Here is a 13904-nt window from a genome sequence, read left to right on the forward strand (position 1 = left end):
GGAGCGGACGTCAGAATCCCTCCCTCCAGACGGCTGGACACGCCTGCGTTTTTCTGGACACTCCCTGGAAACGGTCAGTTGCCACTCACGAACGGCCTCTCCCTGTCAATCTTCTTGCGATCACTGGTGCGATCGCTTTCTTCGTACATTCCGTCGCTGTCCGGCACTCCCCGGCGCTAGGGGGGCGACGTGCCTGCGCATTGCAGGGCATAAGCATGCGCAGTTCAGACCCGATCGCTCCTGAGCAAAATCGCACAGCAGTGATCAAGTCTGAATTACCCTCACTGTCTCTGTTACTTCCCACAAATGGCTGCTCTTTGTCAATCGCTGGCGTATGAATCCTCAATGTGAGTGTAATAATTTGTCCATCGTGCGAGCACATTGCGGTAGTGATGCATGTGCAGACCATCGAAAATTGCTCAGCTGTGTAAACATCGGAAGTGCGTACAACTATAAAGCAATCCCAATGTCAGATCAAGACAGGAGCAAGGGTACAGTAAAGCATGAAGTATGGAAATGATTATATGTGGTCAGCTGAATGTGTGTAGGGTTAACAGACCAAGCAGCCACATCAGCCGGTGTGGAGCAAGCTTTAAAGATGAAGAAAACCCTTGAGAGAGCCTGTATGTTCACACATCCCAATGTCAAAGGAAATGTAGAAATGATTCACATACGGTATGGACAGAATTAGTGACAAAATAATAATGAACAAATGTCACTGTAAAATATGTCTTAATTGTAGTGACATCTACTGGAATTCCCTTGGAACCCCAGCCAGATAGTAAATGGAGGGACCACTCTCCAGGGAGAAACGTGGTTCTGCTGAGGTAGTCCGCTTTCCAAATTTCTGCTTCTGGAATGAACATCGTTGAGAGTGTTGGAACAAAAGGCTCTGAACAGGGAAGAATCCAGGCTGCCACTGCCATGGCGCTCTTTGTGCCTCCCTGATTGACATTTGCCAACAACGTGGCACTGTCAGACTGAAAACTCGAACTGGTTGACCGACAAGTACGGACTGGGCTCCCCAGAGAGGTAGAAAGCGGCTCGGAGCTGGAGCACAGAATGAGAAACTGAGACGAGAGGGATGGTGAGCAACGTGTCCAATTCTGTAGAATTTCCCACTGGCTATACTGAATGGTTGGGATTGGATTTGATAGTGATCGGATCTGACTGCAAAAACGGAAGAGAATGTTGACCTGCCCAAATTGAAATGTGAATATTCGGTTCATTGATGTTCAGTGAGGCCAAAAATGTGTTGCCCTCCATGCTGTGCATCACTGATTGGAGAGATTCCATTTGAACATGATCCATCCACAACTTGGTATTCAAGATCGCCCAGAATGAGCCGTTCAGCTTCCAACAGGGAAGTAAAACCCCAAATTTTCTGTTCCTGCGCCACCTGTGAGAAGAGAATTGATAGCTAAATTGACAATGATTGAAGAACTGAACCCACAGGAGCAAGTGACTTGTATCCCCGTGCGGTTACGCTATGTAAAACGGACGCAGGCGGAACAAATCCGCAAACAAGTATCAAAAAATAAGATTTTAAACCTACCGGTAAATCTTTTTCTCCTAGTCCGTAGAGGATGCTGGGGACTCCGTAAGGACCATGGGTTATAGACGGGCTCCGCAAGAACTTTTAGTATGGGTGTGCACTGGCTCCTCCCTCTATGTCCCTCCTCCAGACCTCAGTTAGAGAACTGTGCCCAGAGGAGATGGACAATATGAGGAAAGGATTTTGTTAATCTAAGGGCAAGATTCATACCAGCCCACACCAATCATACCATATAACCTGGAAGATACGTAACCAGTTAATAGTATGAACAAAGGCCCTCATTCCGAGTTGTTCGCTCGGTATTTTTCATTGCATCGCAGTGAAAATCCGCTTAGTACGCATGCGCAATGTTCGCACTGCGACTGCGCCAAGTAACTTTACTATGATGAAAGTATTTTTACTCACGGCTTTTTCTTCGCTCCGGCGATCGTAATGTGATTGACAGGAAATGGGTGTTACTGGGCGGAAACACGGCGTTTCAGGGGCGTGTGGCTGAAAACGCTACCGTTTCCGGAAAAAACGCAGGAGTGGCCGGGGAAACGGTGGGAGTGCCTGGGCGAACGCTGGGTGTGTTTGTGACGTCAACCAGGAACGACAAGCACTGAAATGATCGCACAGGCAGAGTAAGTCTGGAGCTACTCTGAAACTGCTAAGTAGTTAGTAATCGCAATATTGCGAATACATCGGTCGCAATTTTAAGAAGCTAAGATTCACTCCCAGTAGGCGGCGGCTTAGCGTGTGTAACTCTGCTAAAATCGCCTTGCGACCGATCAACTCGGAATGAGGGCCAAAGAACAGTATCAGTCAAAGACCGATTCCAACTGTAACATAACCCTTATGTAAGCAACAACTATATACAAGTCTTGCAGAGTAAGTCCGCACTGGGACGGGCGCCCAGCATCCTCTACGGACTAGGAGAAAAAGATTTACCGGTAGGTTTAAAATCTTATTTTCTCTTAGGTCCTAGAGGATGCTGGGGACTCCATAAGGACCATGGGGTTTATACCAAAGCTCCAAACTGGGCGGGAGAGTGCGAATGACTCTGCAGCACCGATTGAGCAAACACGAGGTCCTCATCAGCCAGGGTATCAAACCTGTTGAATTTTGCAAAAGTGTTTGAACCCGACCAAGTAGCTGCTCGGCACAACTGTAAAGCCGAGATGCCTCGGGCAGCCGCCCAAGAAGAGCCCACCTTCCTAGTGGAATGGGCCTTTACCGAATTTGGTAACGGGAATCCAGCCGTAGAATAAGCCTGCTGAATCGTGTTACAGATCCAGCGGGCAATAGTCTGTTTTGAAGCAGGCGCGCCAACCTTGTTGGCTGCATACAGGACAAACAGAGCCTCTGTTTTCCTAACCCTAGCCGTCCTGGCTACATATATCTTTAAGGCCCTGACTACATCCAGGGACTTGGAGTCCTCCAAGTCACTCGTAGCCACAGGTACCACGATAGGTTGGTTCATATGAAATGAAGACACCACCTTAGGCAGAAATTGAGGACGAGTCCTCAACTCTGCTCTATCCACATGAAAAATCAAGTAGGGGCTCTTGTGAGACAAGGCCGCCAATTCTGACACTCGCCTTGCAGATGCCAAGGCCAATAACATGACCACCTTCCAGGTGAGAAATTTTAATACAACCGTTTGAAGGGGTTCAAACCAGTGTGATTTAAGGAACTGTAACACCACGTTAAGGTCCCATGGTGCCACTGGGGGCACAAAAGGAGGCTGGATGTGCAGCACTCCCTTTACAAAAGTCTGGACTTCTGGGAGAGAAGCCAATTCCTTCTAAAAGAATATAGATAGGGCCGAAATCTGTACTTTAATGGAGCCTAACTTCAGGCCCATATCCACTCCTGTCTGTAGGAAGTGGAGAAAACGGCCCAGATGGAAATCTTCCCTAGGAGCATTCTTGGCTTCACACCAAGAGACATACTTCCTCCAGATACGGTGATAATGTTTCGCCGTCACCTCCTTCCTAGCCTTTATCAGAGTAGGTATGACCTCCTTCGGAATACCTTTCCCAGCTCGGATTCGGCGTTCAACCGCCATGCCTTCAAACGTAACCGCGGTAAGTCTTGGAACACGCAGGGCCCCTGCTGCAACAGGTCCTCCCTGAGAGGAAGAGGCCAAGGATCTTCTGTGAGAGGAAGAGGAGGGAACACATAGACCGATTGAAACACCCATGGTGTCACCAGGGCGTCTACTGCTACTGCCTGAGGGTCCCGGGACCTGGCACAGTACCTTCGAAGCTTCTTGTTGAGGCGTGAAGCCATCATGTCTATTTGAGGAATTCCCCAGAGACCCGTTATCTCTGCAAAGACTTCTTGATGAAGTCCCCACTCTCCTGGATGGAGATCGTGTCTGCTGAGGAAGTCTGCTTCCCAGTTGTCCACTCCCGGAATGAAGACAGCTGACAGAGCGCTTACGTGATTTTCCGCCCAGCGAAGAATCCTGGTGGCCTCCGCCATCGCGACTCTGCTCCTTGTCCCGCCTTGGCGGTTTACATGAGCCACGTCTGTGACATTGTCTGATTGAATCAGAACCGGTAGGTTGCAAAGAAGATTCTCCGCTTGTCGAAGGCCGTTGTATATGGCCCTTAATTCCAGCACGTTGATGTGCAGACAAGCCTCCCGGCTTGACCATAGTCCCTGAAAATTTCTTCCTTGTGTGACTGCTCCCCATCCTGGGAGGCTCGCGTCCGTGGTTACCAGAACCAAGTCTTGAATGCCGAACCTGCGACCCTCTAGAAGGTGAGAACCGTGCAGCCACCATAGGAGAGATACTCTGGCCCTGGGGGACAGCGTTATTGTCTGATGTATTTGTAGATGGGACACGGACCACTTGTCCAGAAGGTCCCACTGAAAAGTCCTTGCATGAAACCTGCCGAAGGGGATGGCCTCGTAGGCTGCCACCATTTTTCCCAGAACTCGAGTGCATTGATGAACAGACACTCTTTTTGGCTTTAGCAGGTCTCTGACCATGTTCTGGAGATCCTGGGCTTTTTCCGACGGGAGAAAAACCTTCTTTCGTTCCGTGTCCAGAATCATGCCTAGGAACGATAGTCGAGTCGTTGGAATCAATTGTGACTTTGGCAGATTGAGAATCCAACCGTGCTGTTATATCACTCTCAGGGAGAGCACCACGTTCTTCAGCAATTGATCTCTTGATCTCGCCTTTATCAGGAGATCGTCCAAGTATGGGATAATTGTGACTCCTTGTTTGCGCAGGAGCACCATCATTTCCGCCATCACCTTGGTGAAAATCCTCGGGGCCGTGGAAAGCCCAAACGGCAACGTCTGAAACTGGTAATGACAGTCCTGTACAGCGAATCTCAGGTACTCCTGATGAGAGGGATATATGGGGACATGAAGGTAAGCATCCTTTATGTCTAGCGACACCATAAAATCCCCCCCTTCCAGGCTGGATATTACAGCTCGTAGCGATTCCATCTTGAATTTGAATTTTTTCAAGAACAGGTTTAGCGATTTTAGATTTAAAATGGATCTGACCGAACCATCCGGCTTCGGGACCACAAACAGGGTCGAATAATACCCTTTTCCCTGTTGGGCCAGGGGAACCCTGACAATCACTTGCTGCTGGCACAGCGTTTGAATTGCAGCTAACACTACTTCCCTCCCTTGGGGAGAAGCTGGTAAGGCCGACTTGAAAAATCGGCGAGGGGGCACCTCTTCGAATTCCAGATTGCAGCCTTGGGAAACAATTTCCATCGCCCAAGGATCCACGTCTGACCGAACCCAGACCTGGCTGAAGAATCGAAGGCGTGCCCCCACCGGTGCGGACTCCCTTAGGGGAGCCCCAGCGTCATGCGGTGGATTTTGTAGAAGCCGGGGAGGACTTCTGCTCCTGGGAACTAGCCGAAGCAGGTGTTCTTTTTCCTCTACCCTTACCTCTGGCAAGGAAGGAGGAGCCTCGACCTCTTCTGGACTTTTGCGACCGAAAGGACTGCATCTGATACTGTGGAGTTTTCTTTTGCTGTTGGGGAACAAAAGGTAAAAAGGAAGATTTACCCGCGGTAGCTGTGGAAACCAGGTCCGCGAGCCCCTCCCCAAACAACACTTCACCCTTGTAAGGTAAAACCTCCATATGCTTTTTTGAGTCCGCGTCACCCGTCCATTGACCGGTCCATAAGGCTCGTCTCGAAGAAATAGCCATGGCATTGGCTCTGGAACCCAGCAGTCCAATGGCCCTCATTCCGAGTTGATCGGTCGCAAGGCGAATTTAGCAGAGTTACACACGCTAAGCCGCCGCCTACTGGGAGTGAATCTTAGCTTCTTAAAATTGCGACCGATGTATTCGCAATATTGCGATTACTAACTACTTAGCAGTTTCAGAGTAGCTCCAGACTTACTCTGCCTGTGCGATCATTTCAGTGCTTGTCGTTCCTGGTTGACGTCACAAACACACCCAGCGTTCGCCCAGGCACTCCCACCGTTTCCCCGGCCACTCCTGCGTTTTTTCCGGAAACGGTAGCGTTTTCAGCCACACGCCCCTGAAACGCCGTGTTTCCGCCCAGTAACACCCATTTCCTGTCAATCACATTACGATCGCCGGAGCGAAGAAAAAGCCGTGAGTAAAAATACTTTCATCATAGTAAAGTTACTTGGCGCAGTCGCAGTGCAAACATTGCGCATGCGTACTAAGCGGATTTTCACTGCGATGCGATGAAAAAGAACGAGCGAACAACTCGGAATGAGGGCCAATGTCTCTTTGAGCGTCTCTCATATATAAGACTGCGTCCTTAATATGGGCTAAAGTTAATAAAATGGTATCCCTGTCTAGGGTATCAAGGTCAGCTGACAAGGTATCTGTCCAAGCTGCTACTGCGCTACATACCCATGCCGACGCAATTGCCGGCCTGAGCAAAGCACCAGTATGTGTATAAATAGACTTTAACGTAGTCTCCTGTCTGCGGTCTGCAGGATCCTTGAGGGCCGCTGTGTCCGGAGACGGCAGGGCCACCTTCTTGGACAGGCGTGTTAAAGCCTTGTCCACCCTGGGAGAGGATTCCCAACGTACCCTGTCCTGTGCAGGGAAAGGATACGCCATAAGAACCCTTTTGGGAATCTGCAGTTTCTTATCTGGAGTTTCCCACGCTTTTTCAAATGACTCGTTAAGCTCATGGGATGGGGGAAAGGTCACTACAGGCTTCTTCCCCTTAAACATGTGTACCCTCGTGTCGGGAACAGAGGGTTCATCAGTGATATGCAAAACATCTTTTATTGCAATAATCATACACTGAATACTTTTTGTCACCCTATGGTGCAATCTTGCTTCATCGTAGTCGACACTGGAGTCACTCCGTGTCGGTATCCGTGTCTACTATTTGTGACAAGGGACGTTTCTGAGACCCTGAAGGGCCCTGTGACTCGGTCCAATCCGCGGATTGACCCCCTGTTGTCTCCCTGGACTCTGCTTTGTCCAGTCTCTTATGTAATGATGCCACACTTGCATTTAACATATGCCACATATCCATCCACTCATGAGTCGGCACCGCCGACGGGGACTCACCACTCATCTGCTCCACCTCCTCCTTGGGCGAGCCTTCCGCTTCAAACATGCCGACACGCACGTACCGACAGCCCACACACACCGGGATATAACTATAAGGGGACAATTCCCCAATGAGGCCCTTTGGAGAGACAGAGAGAGAGTATGCCAGCACACACCCAGCGCCCACTGACACTGGAATAAAACCAGATAGCGCTTTTATGATTAAATCAATAAGATATACACTCACTGCGCCAATAATGTGCCCCCCCCCTCCTCTTTTCTAGCCCTCTGTTCTGAGTTCAGCAGGGGAGAGTCCGGGGAGCCAGCGTCTCTGCAGCTTCTGTGGAGAAAATGGCGTTGGTTAGTGCTGAGGGATCAAGCTCCGCCCCCTCCAGCGGCGGGCTTTGGTCCCGCTTCAATATACAAAAAATGGCGGGGGTTTGTGTATTTACTGCCTCCGCAGCCTAATGTACCCGAAATTGCCAGTCCAGAGGTTTATTGCTGCCCAGGGCGCCCCCCCTGCGCCCATCTGTGCCTGCTCTGTGTGTGTTGTGCGGGAGCAATGGCGCGCAGCGTTACCGCTGCGCGCTTACCTCAGTGAAGATCTGAAGTCTTCTGCCGCCTTTGAAGTCTTCTTTCTTCTAATACTCACCCGGCTTCTATCTTCCGGCTCTGCGAGGAGGACGGCGGCGCGGCTCTGGGACGAACGGCGGGGTGAGACCTGCGTTCCGACTCCCTCTGGAGCTAATGGTGTCCAGTAGCCTAAGAAGCAGAGCCTATCATTTAAGTAGGTCTGCTTCTCTCTCCTTAGTCCCACGATGCAGGGAGCCTGTTGCCAGCAGTGCTCCCTGAAAATAAAAAACCTAACAAAATTCTTTTAACAGAGAAACTCAGGAGAGCTCCCTGTAATGCACCCTATCTCCTCTGGGCACAGGATCTAACTGAGGTCTGGAGGAGGGGCATAGAGGGAGGAGCCAGTGCACACCCATACTAAAAGTTCCTGCGGAGCCTGTCTATACCCCATGGTCCTTACGGAGTCCCCAGCATCCTCTAGGACGTAAGAGAAATAAACAAAGGTCACTGAACAACTGCACAATCTCTTACACAGGCACAAACAAGAAATAAGAAATACAGGGAGTCATTCCGACCCGATCGCACGCTGCGCTTCTTCGCAGCTGTGCGATCGGGTCAGAACTGCGCATGTGCTGCGGCAGCGACGCCTCCAACGAAGAAAGCGGTTGCAGCGGCGACATCAAGAAGATTGACAGGAGGAAGGCGGATCCGGGCGTCAACTGACCATTTTCGGGGCATGGAGATCCAAATGCAGGCGTGTCGAGGCGTTTGGAGGGCGGATGTCTGACATCAATTCCTGGACCTGCTACGCTGAAGTGATCGCACAGGGTGAGTATGTCTAGCCCTAGTCTACTTTTGCACAAAGCTTTTTTTTGCATAGCACGGCTGCACAAGCGATCGCAGCCTTGCTATGCAAAAAACCACTCCCCCATAGGCGGCGACTACCTGATCACACGGGCAGCAAAAAGTTGCTGCGTGCAATCAGGTCAGAATGACCCCCACAGATACTTAGCCTTTCTGAAGAGGCAGACAGCTGCATTGGAAAGGAGCCGAGGAGAAAACTGCAGCAAAGTTGTCGGGATGAGAGCGTCCTATGCAGCAGGCAGTCTTGTACCACTTGCTGCAGCTCTGCACGGCGGAGACCAGAAGCTACAGGCTCCGCCTCCACTCTCCAGCTGCAAATACTACTCTGCCCCGCTGTGTGGGGAACGCGCCTGGTCTGCCCCTAAATGGGCTGCCTGTATGATACCCCTTTCACATCAGAAATGCCAGGTCCCGGAACCCGTCATTGGACCCTAACAACTGGCTCCCTGACCTGGCAATATGCTGGGTCGGATTGCCATAGTGGCGGGGGCGGAGCCGGCATCGGGGGCGGCGCTGGGAGATGAGCTCATCTCCACGCCACCTCTCCCTATGTAGTGAACAGGTCCCAGGTCGTATCGACCAGGGAACCCGTTCACACTGCCCCTGACCCGGTATTCAACCCGGGAATATCACTGCTTTATTACAGGGTCAGGCGATCCAGGAATTCGCCATGGCCCCTTTCACACCGCACAGCGACCCGTGTCGACCCGGCAATATACCGGGTTGATACCGGGTTATTTGTGCGGTGTGAAAGGGGTATGAGGGAGCCACTCTTGTAAAACCCAGCGCACATGGTCTAACTAGAAGTGAAAAAACCCAAAAAACTTACAAATAAAATTATATTTTAATTGAAACTATCTAATAAACCTCCCCCCCCCCAAAATAAATAAATAAATAAATAAATGTGCCTTGCTCCTCAAGCACTTAAAGATCGCTGGCATGCTGGGGTTGCAGAGAGGAGGATCTTAGGTTTAAATCTATAGATTAATCTCTGAGTTCCAGCTCCTGTAGTTCCAACCTACCACCCCCCCCCCCCCCCTTAAAAAGAGTAGGATAGGTTAGAAAACAACAGTATCTATAAGAGCTAATAATTTCATGTTCAACAGAGAAGCACACATAATCGCATCATGAAGCCTTTCCAGCTACAGACGTTTACCTTGAAATTCTCGGTCATGAGACGGAAGAGCTCTGTGGTCTTCCCGCTGTCACATGCAGTATTTGACATCAAAATCTCCAGCGGTGACAGAATTTGGAGTTTTGTTATCACCTAGAATATTTTTATCACAACATAAGCAAAAACCTTCCACTTTATTAGACTCAATAAAAGTTAGGAACAAATCCACCTAGTACTAGAAAGTGCAATTTTGCACCTTGACAAAACCCTGTTGCACTACGGGATGGGGGTTGGGGGTGGGGAATGTGCCAAGTTGGCAGGGAGGGTGCACCCATGCTACACTTTAAATCGCAGTGTGAAAATAATAAGAATTTACTTACCGATAATTCTATTTCTCGTAGTCCGTAGTGGATGCTGGGGACTCCGTAAGGACCATGGGGAATAGCGGCTCCGCAGGAGTCTGGGCACAAAAGTAAAGCTTTAGGACTACCTGGTGTGCACTGGCTCCTCCCCTATGACCCTCCTCCAAGCCTCAGTTAGGATACTGTGCCCGGACGAGCGTACACAATAAGGAAGGATTTTGAATCCCGGGTAAGACTCATACCAGCCACACCAATCACACCGTATAACATGTGATCTAAACCCAGTTAACAGCATGATAACAGAGGAGCCTCTAGAAAAGATGGCTCACTACAGCAATAACCCGATTTTTGGTAACAATAACTATGTACCAGTATTGCAGACAATCCGCACTTGGGATGGGCGCCCAGCATCCACTACGGACTATGAGAAATAGAATTATCGGTAAGTAAATTCTTATTTTCTCTGACGTCCTAGTGGATGCTGGGGACTCCGTAAGGACCATGGGGATTATACCAAAGCTCCCAAACGGGCGGGAGAGTGCGGATGACTCTGCAGCACCAAATGAGAGAACTCCAGGTCCTCCTCAGCCAGGGTATCAAATTTGTAGAATTTTACAAACGTATTTGCTCCTGACCAAGTAGCTGCTCGGCAAAGTTGTAAAGCCGAGACCCCTCGGGCAGCCGCCCAAGATGAGCCCACCTCCCTTGTGGAGTGGGCATTTACAGATTTTTGGCTGTGGCAGGCCTGCCACAGAATGTGCAAGCTGAATTGTACTACAAATCCAACGAGCAATAGTCTGCTTAGAAGCAGGAGCACCCAGCTTGTTGGGTGCATACAGGATAAACAGCGAGTCAGATTTTCTGACTCCAGCCGTCCTGGAAACATATATTTTCAGGGCCCTGACAACGTCTAGCAACTTGGAGTCCTCCAAGTCCCTAGTAGCCGCAGGCACCACCATAGGTTGGTTCAGGTGAAACGCTGAAACCACCTTAGGGAGAAACTGAGGACGAGTCCTCAATTGCGCCCTGTCCGAATGGAAAATCAGATAAGGGCTTTTACAGGATAAAGCCGCCAATTCTGACACGCGCCTGGCCCAGGCCAGGGCCAACAGCATGACCACCTTCCATGTGAGATATTTTAACTCCACAGATTTAAGTGGTTCAAACCAATGTGACTTTTGGAACCCAAAAACTACATTGAGATCCCAAGGTGCCACTGGAGGCACAAAAGGAGGCTGTATATACAGTACCCCTTTTACAAACGTCTGAACTTCAGGGACTGAAGCTAGTTCTTTTTGGAAGAAAATTGACAGGGCCGAAATTTGAACCTTAATGGACCCCAATTTCAGGCCCATAGACACTCCTGTTTGCAGGAAATGTAGGAATCGACCCAGTTGAAATTCCTCCGTCGGGCCTTCCTGGCCTCGCACCACGCAACATATTTTCGCCAAATGCGGTGATAATGTTTTGCGGTTACATCCTTCCTGGCTTTGATCAGGATAGGGATGACTTCATCCGGAATGCCTTTTTCCTTCAGGATCCGGCGTTCAACCGCCATGCCGTCAAACGCAGCCGCGGTAAGTCTTGGAACAGACAGGGTCCTTGCTGGAGCAGGTCCCTTCTTAGAGGTAGAGGCCACGGATCCTCCGTGAGCATCTCTTGAAGTTCCGGTTACCAAGTCCTTCTTGGCCAATCCGGAGCCACGAATATAGTGCTTACTCCTCTCCATCTTATAATTCTCAGTACCTTGTGTATGAGAGGCAGAGGATGGAACCCATACACTGACCGGTACACCCACGGTGTTACCAGAGCGTCTGCTGAGGAAGTCTGCTTCCCAGTTGTCCATTCCCGGAATGAACACTGCTGACAGTGCTATCACATGATTTTCCGCCCAGCGAAGAATCCTTGCAGCTTCTGCCATTGCCCTCCTGCTTCTTGTGCCACCCTGTCTGTTTACGTGGGTGACTGCCGTGATGTTGTCCGACTGGATCAACACCGGCTGACCCTGAAGCAGAGGTCTTGCTAAGCTTAGAGCATTGTAAATGGCCCTTAGCTTCAGGATATTTATGTGAAGTGATGTCTCCAGGCTTGACCACAAGCCCTGGAAATTTCTTACCTGTGTGACTGCTCCCCAGCCTCGCAGGCTGGCATCCGTGGTCACCAGGACCCAGTCCTGAATGCCGAATCTGCGGCCCTCTAGAAGATGAGCACTCTGCAACCACCACAGGAGGGACACCCTTGTCCTTGGTGACAGGGTTATCCGCTGATGCATCTGAAGATGCGACCCGGACCATTTGTCCAGCAGGTCCCACTGGAAAGTTCTTGCGTGGAATCTGCCGAATGGGATTGCTTCGTAGGAAGCCACCATTTTTCCCAGAACCCTTGTGCATTGATGCACTGAGACTTGGCTCGGTTTTAGGAGGTTCCTGACTAGCTCGGATAACTCCCTGGCTTTCTCCTCCGGGAGAAACACCTTTTTCTGGACTGTGTCCAGGATCATCCCTAGGAACAGAAGACGAGTCGTCGGAACCAGCTGCGATTTTGGAATATTGAGAATCCAACCGTGCTGCCGCAACACTACCTGAGATAGTGCTACACCGACCTCCAACTGTTCTCTGGATCTTCCCCTTATCAGGAGATCGTCCAAGTAAGGGATAACTAAAACTCCCTTCCTTCGAAGGAGTATCATCATTTCGGCCGTTACCTTGGTAAAGACCCGGGGTGCCGTGGACCATCCAAACGGCAGCGTCTGAAACTGATAGTGACAGTTCTGTACCACAAACCTGAGGTACCCTTGGTGAGAAGGGTAAATTGGGACATGAAGGTAAGCATCCTTGATGTCCCGAGACATCATGTAGTCCCCTTCTTCCAGGTTCGCAATCACTGCTCTGAGTGACTCCATCTTGAATTTGAACCTCCGTATGTAAGTGTTCAAAGATTTTAGATTTAGAATCGGTCTCACCGAGCCGTCCGGCTTCGGTACCACAACAGTGTGGAATAATACCCCGTTCCCTGTTGCAGGAGGGGTACCTTGATTATCACCTGCTGGGAATACAGCTTGTGAATGGCTTCCAAAACTGCCTCCCTGTCAGAGGAAGATGTCGGTAAAGCCGACTTTAGGAAAACGGCGAGGGGGAGACGTCTCGAATTCCAATTTGTACCCCTGAGATATCACCTGAAGGATCCAGGGGTCTACTTGCGAGTGAGCCCACTGCGCGCTGAAATTCATTGAGACGGGCCCCCACCGTGCCTGAGTCTGCTTGTAAAGCCCCAGCGTCATGCTGAGGGCTTGGCAGAGGCGGGAGAGGGCTTCTGTTCCTGGGAACCGGCTGATTTCTGCAGCCTTTTTCCTCTCCCTCTGTCACGGGGCAGAAATGAGGAACCTTTTGCCCGCTTGCCCTTCTGGGAACGAAAGGACTGCGCCTGATAATACGGCGTCTTCTTATGTTGAGAGGCGACCTGGGGTACAAACGTGGATTTCCCAGCTGTTGCTGTGGCCACCAGGTCTGAAAGACCGACCCCAAATAACTCCTCCCCTTTATAAGGCAATACTTCCAAATGCCGTTTGGAATCCGCATCACCTGACCACTGTCGTGTCCATAACCCTCTTCTGGCAGAAATGGACAACGCCCTTACACTTGATGCCAGTCGGCAAATATTCCGCTGTGCATCACGCATATATAGAAATGCATCTTTTAAATGCTCTATAGGCAATAATATACTGTCCCTATCTAGGGTATCAATATTTTCAGTCAGGGAATCCGACCACGCCAACCCAGCACTGCACATCCAGGCTGAGGCGATTGCTGGTCGCAGTATAACACCAGTATGTGTGTAAATACATTTTAGGATACCCTCCTGCTTTCTATCAGCAGGATCCTTAAGGGCGGCCATCTCAGGAGAGGGTAGAGCCCTTGTTCTTTT

General features: G+C 50.2%; 1 protein-coding gene across 9 annotated transcripts in view; it reads right to left on the bottom strand.

Moving 5' to 3' along the window:
* MSH4 (mutS homolog 4) overlaps positions 1-13904 on the bottom strand; it is a 344804-nt gene that overhangs the window by 235999 nt on the left and 94901 nt on the right. For all 9 annotated transcript variants that reach the window (XR_010186549.1, XM_063939054.1, XM_063939055.1 and 6 more), the window contains exon 4: positions 9661-9771. Coding sequence is in view for 8 of the 9 variants with exons in the window: in XM_063939054.1 (XP_063795124.1) it covers positions 9661-9771 (111 nt within the window). In the remaining variant the exon portion in view is untranslated. The remainder of the gene's footprint in view (positions 1-9660; positions 9772-13904) is intronic.

The sequence above is a fragment of the Pseudophryne corroboree genome, chromosome 9, assembly GCF_028390025.1.
Source record: "Pseudophryne corroboree isolate aPseCor3 chromosome 9, aPseCor3.hap2, whole genome shotgun sequence".
In the NCBI taxonomy this organism is placed as follows: domain Eukaryota; kingdom Metazoa; phylum Chordata; class Amphibia; order Anura; family Myobatrachidae; genus Pseudophryne; species Pseudophryne corroboree.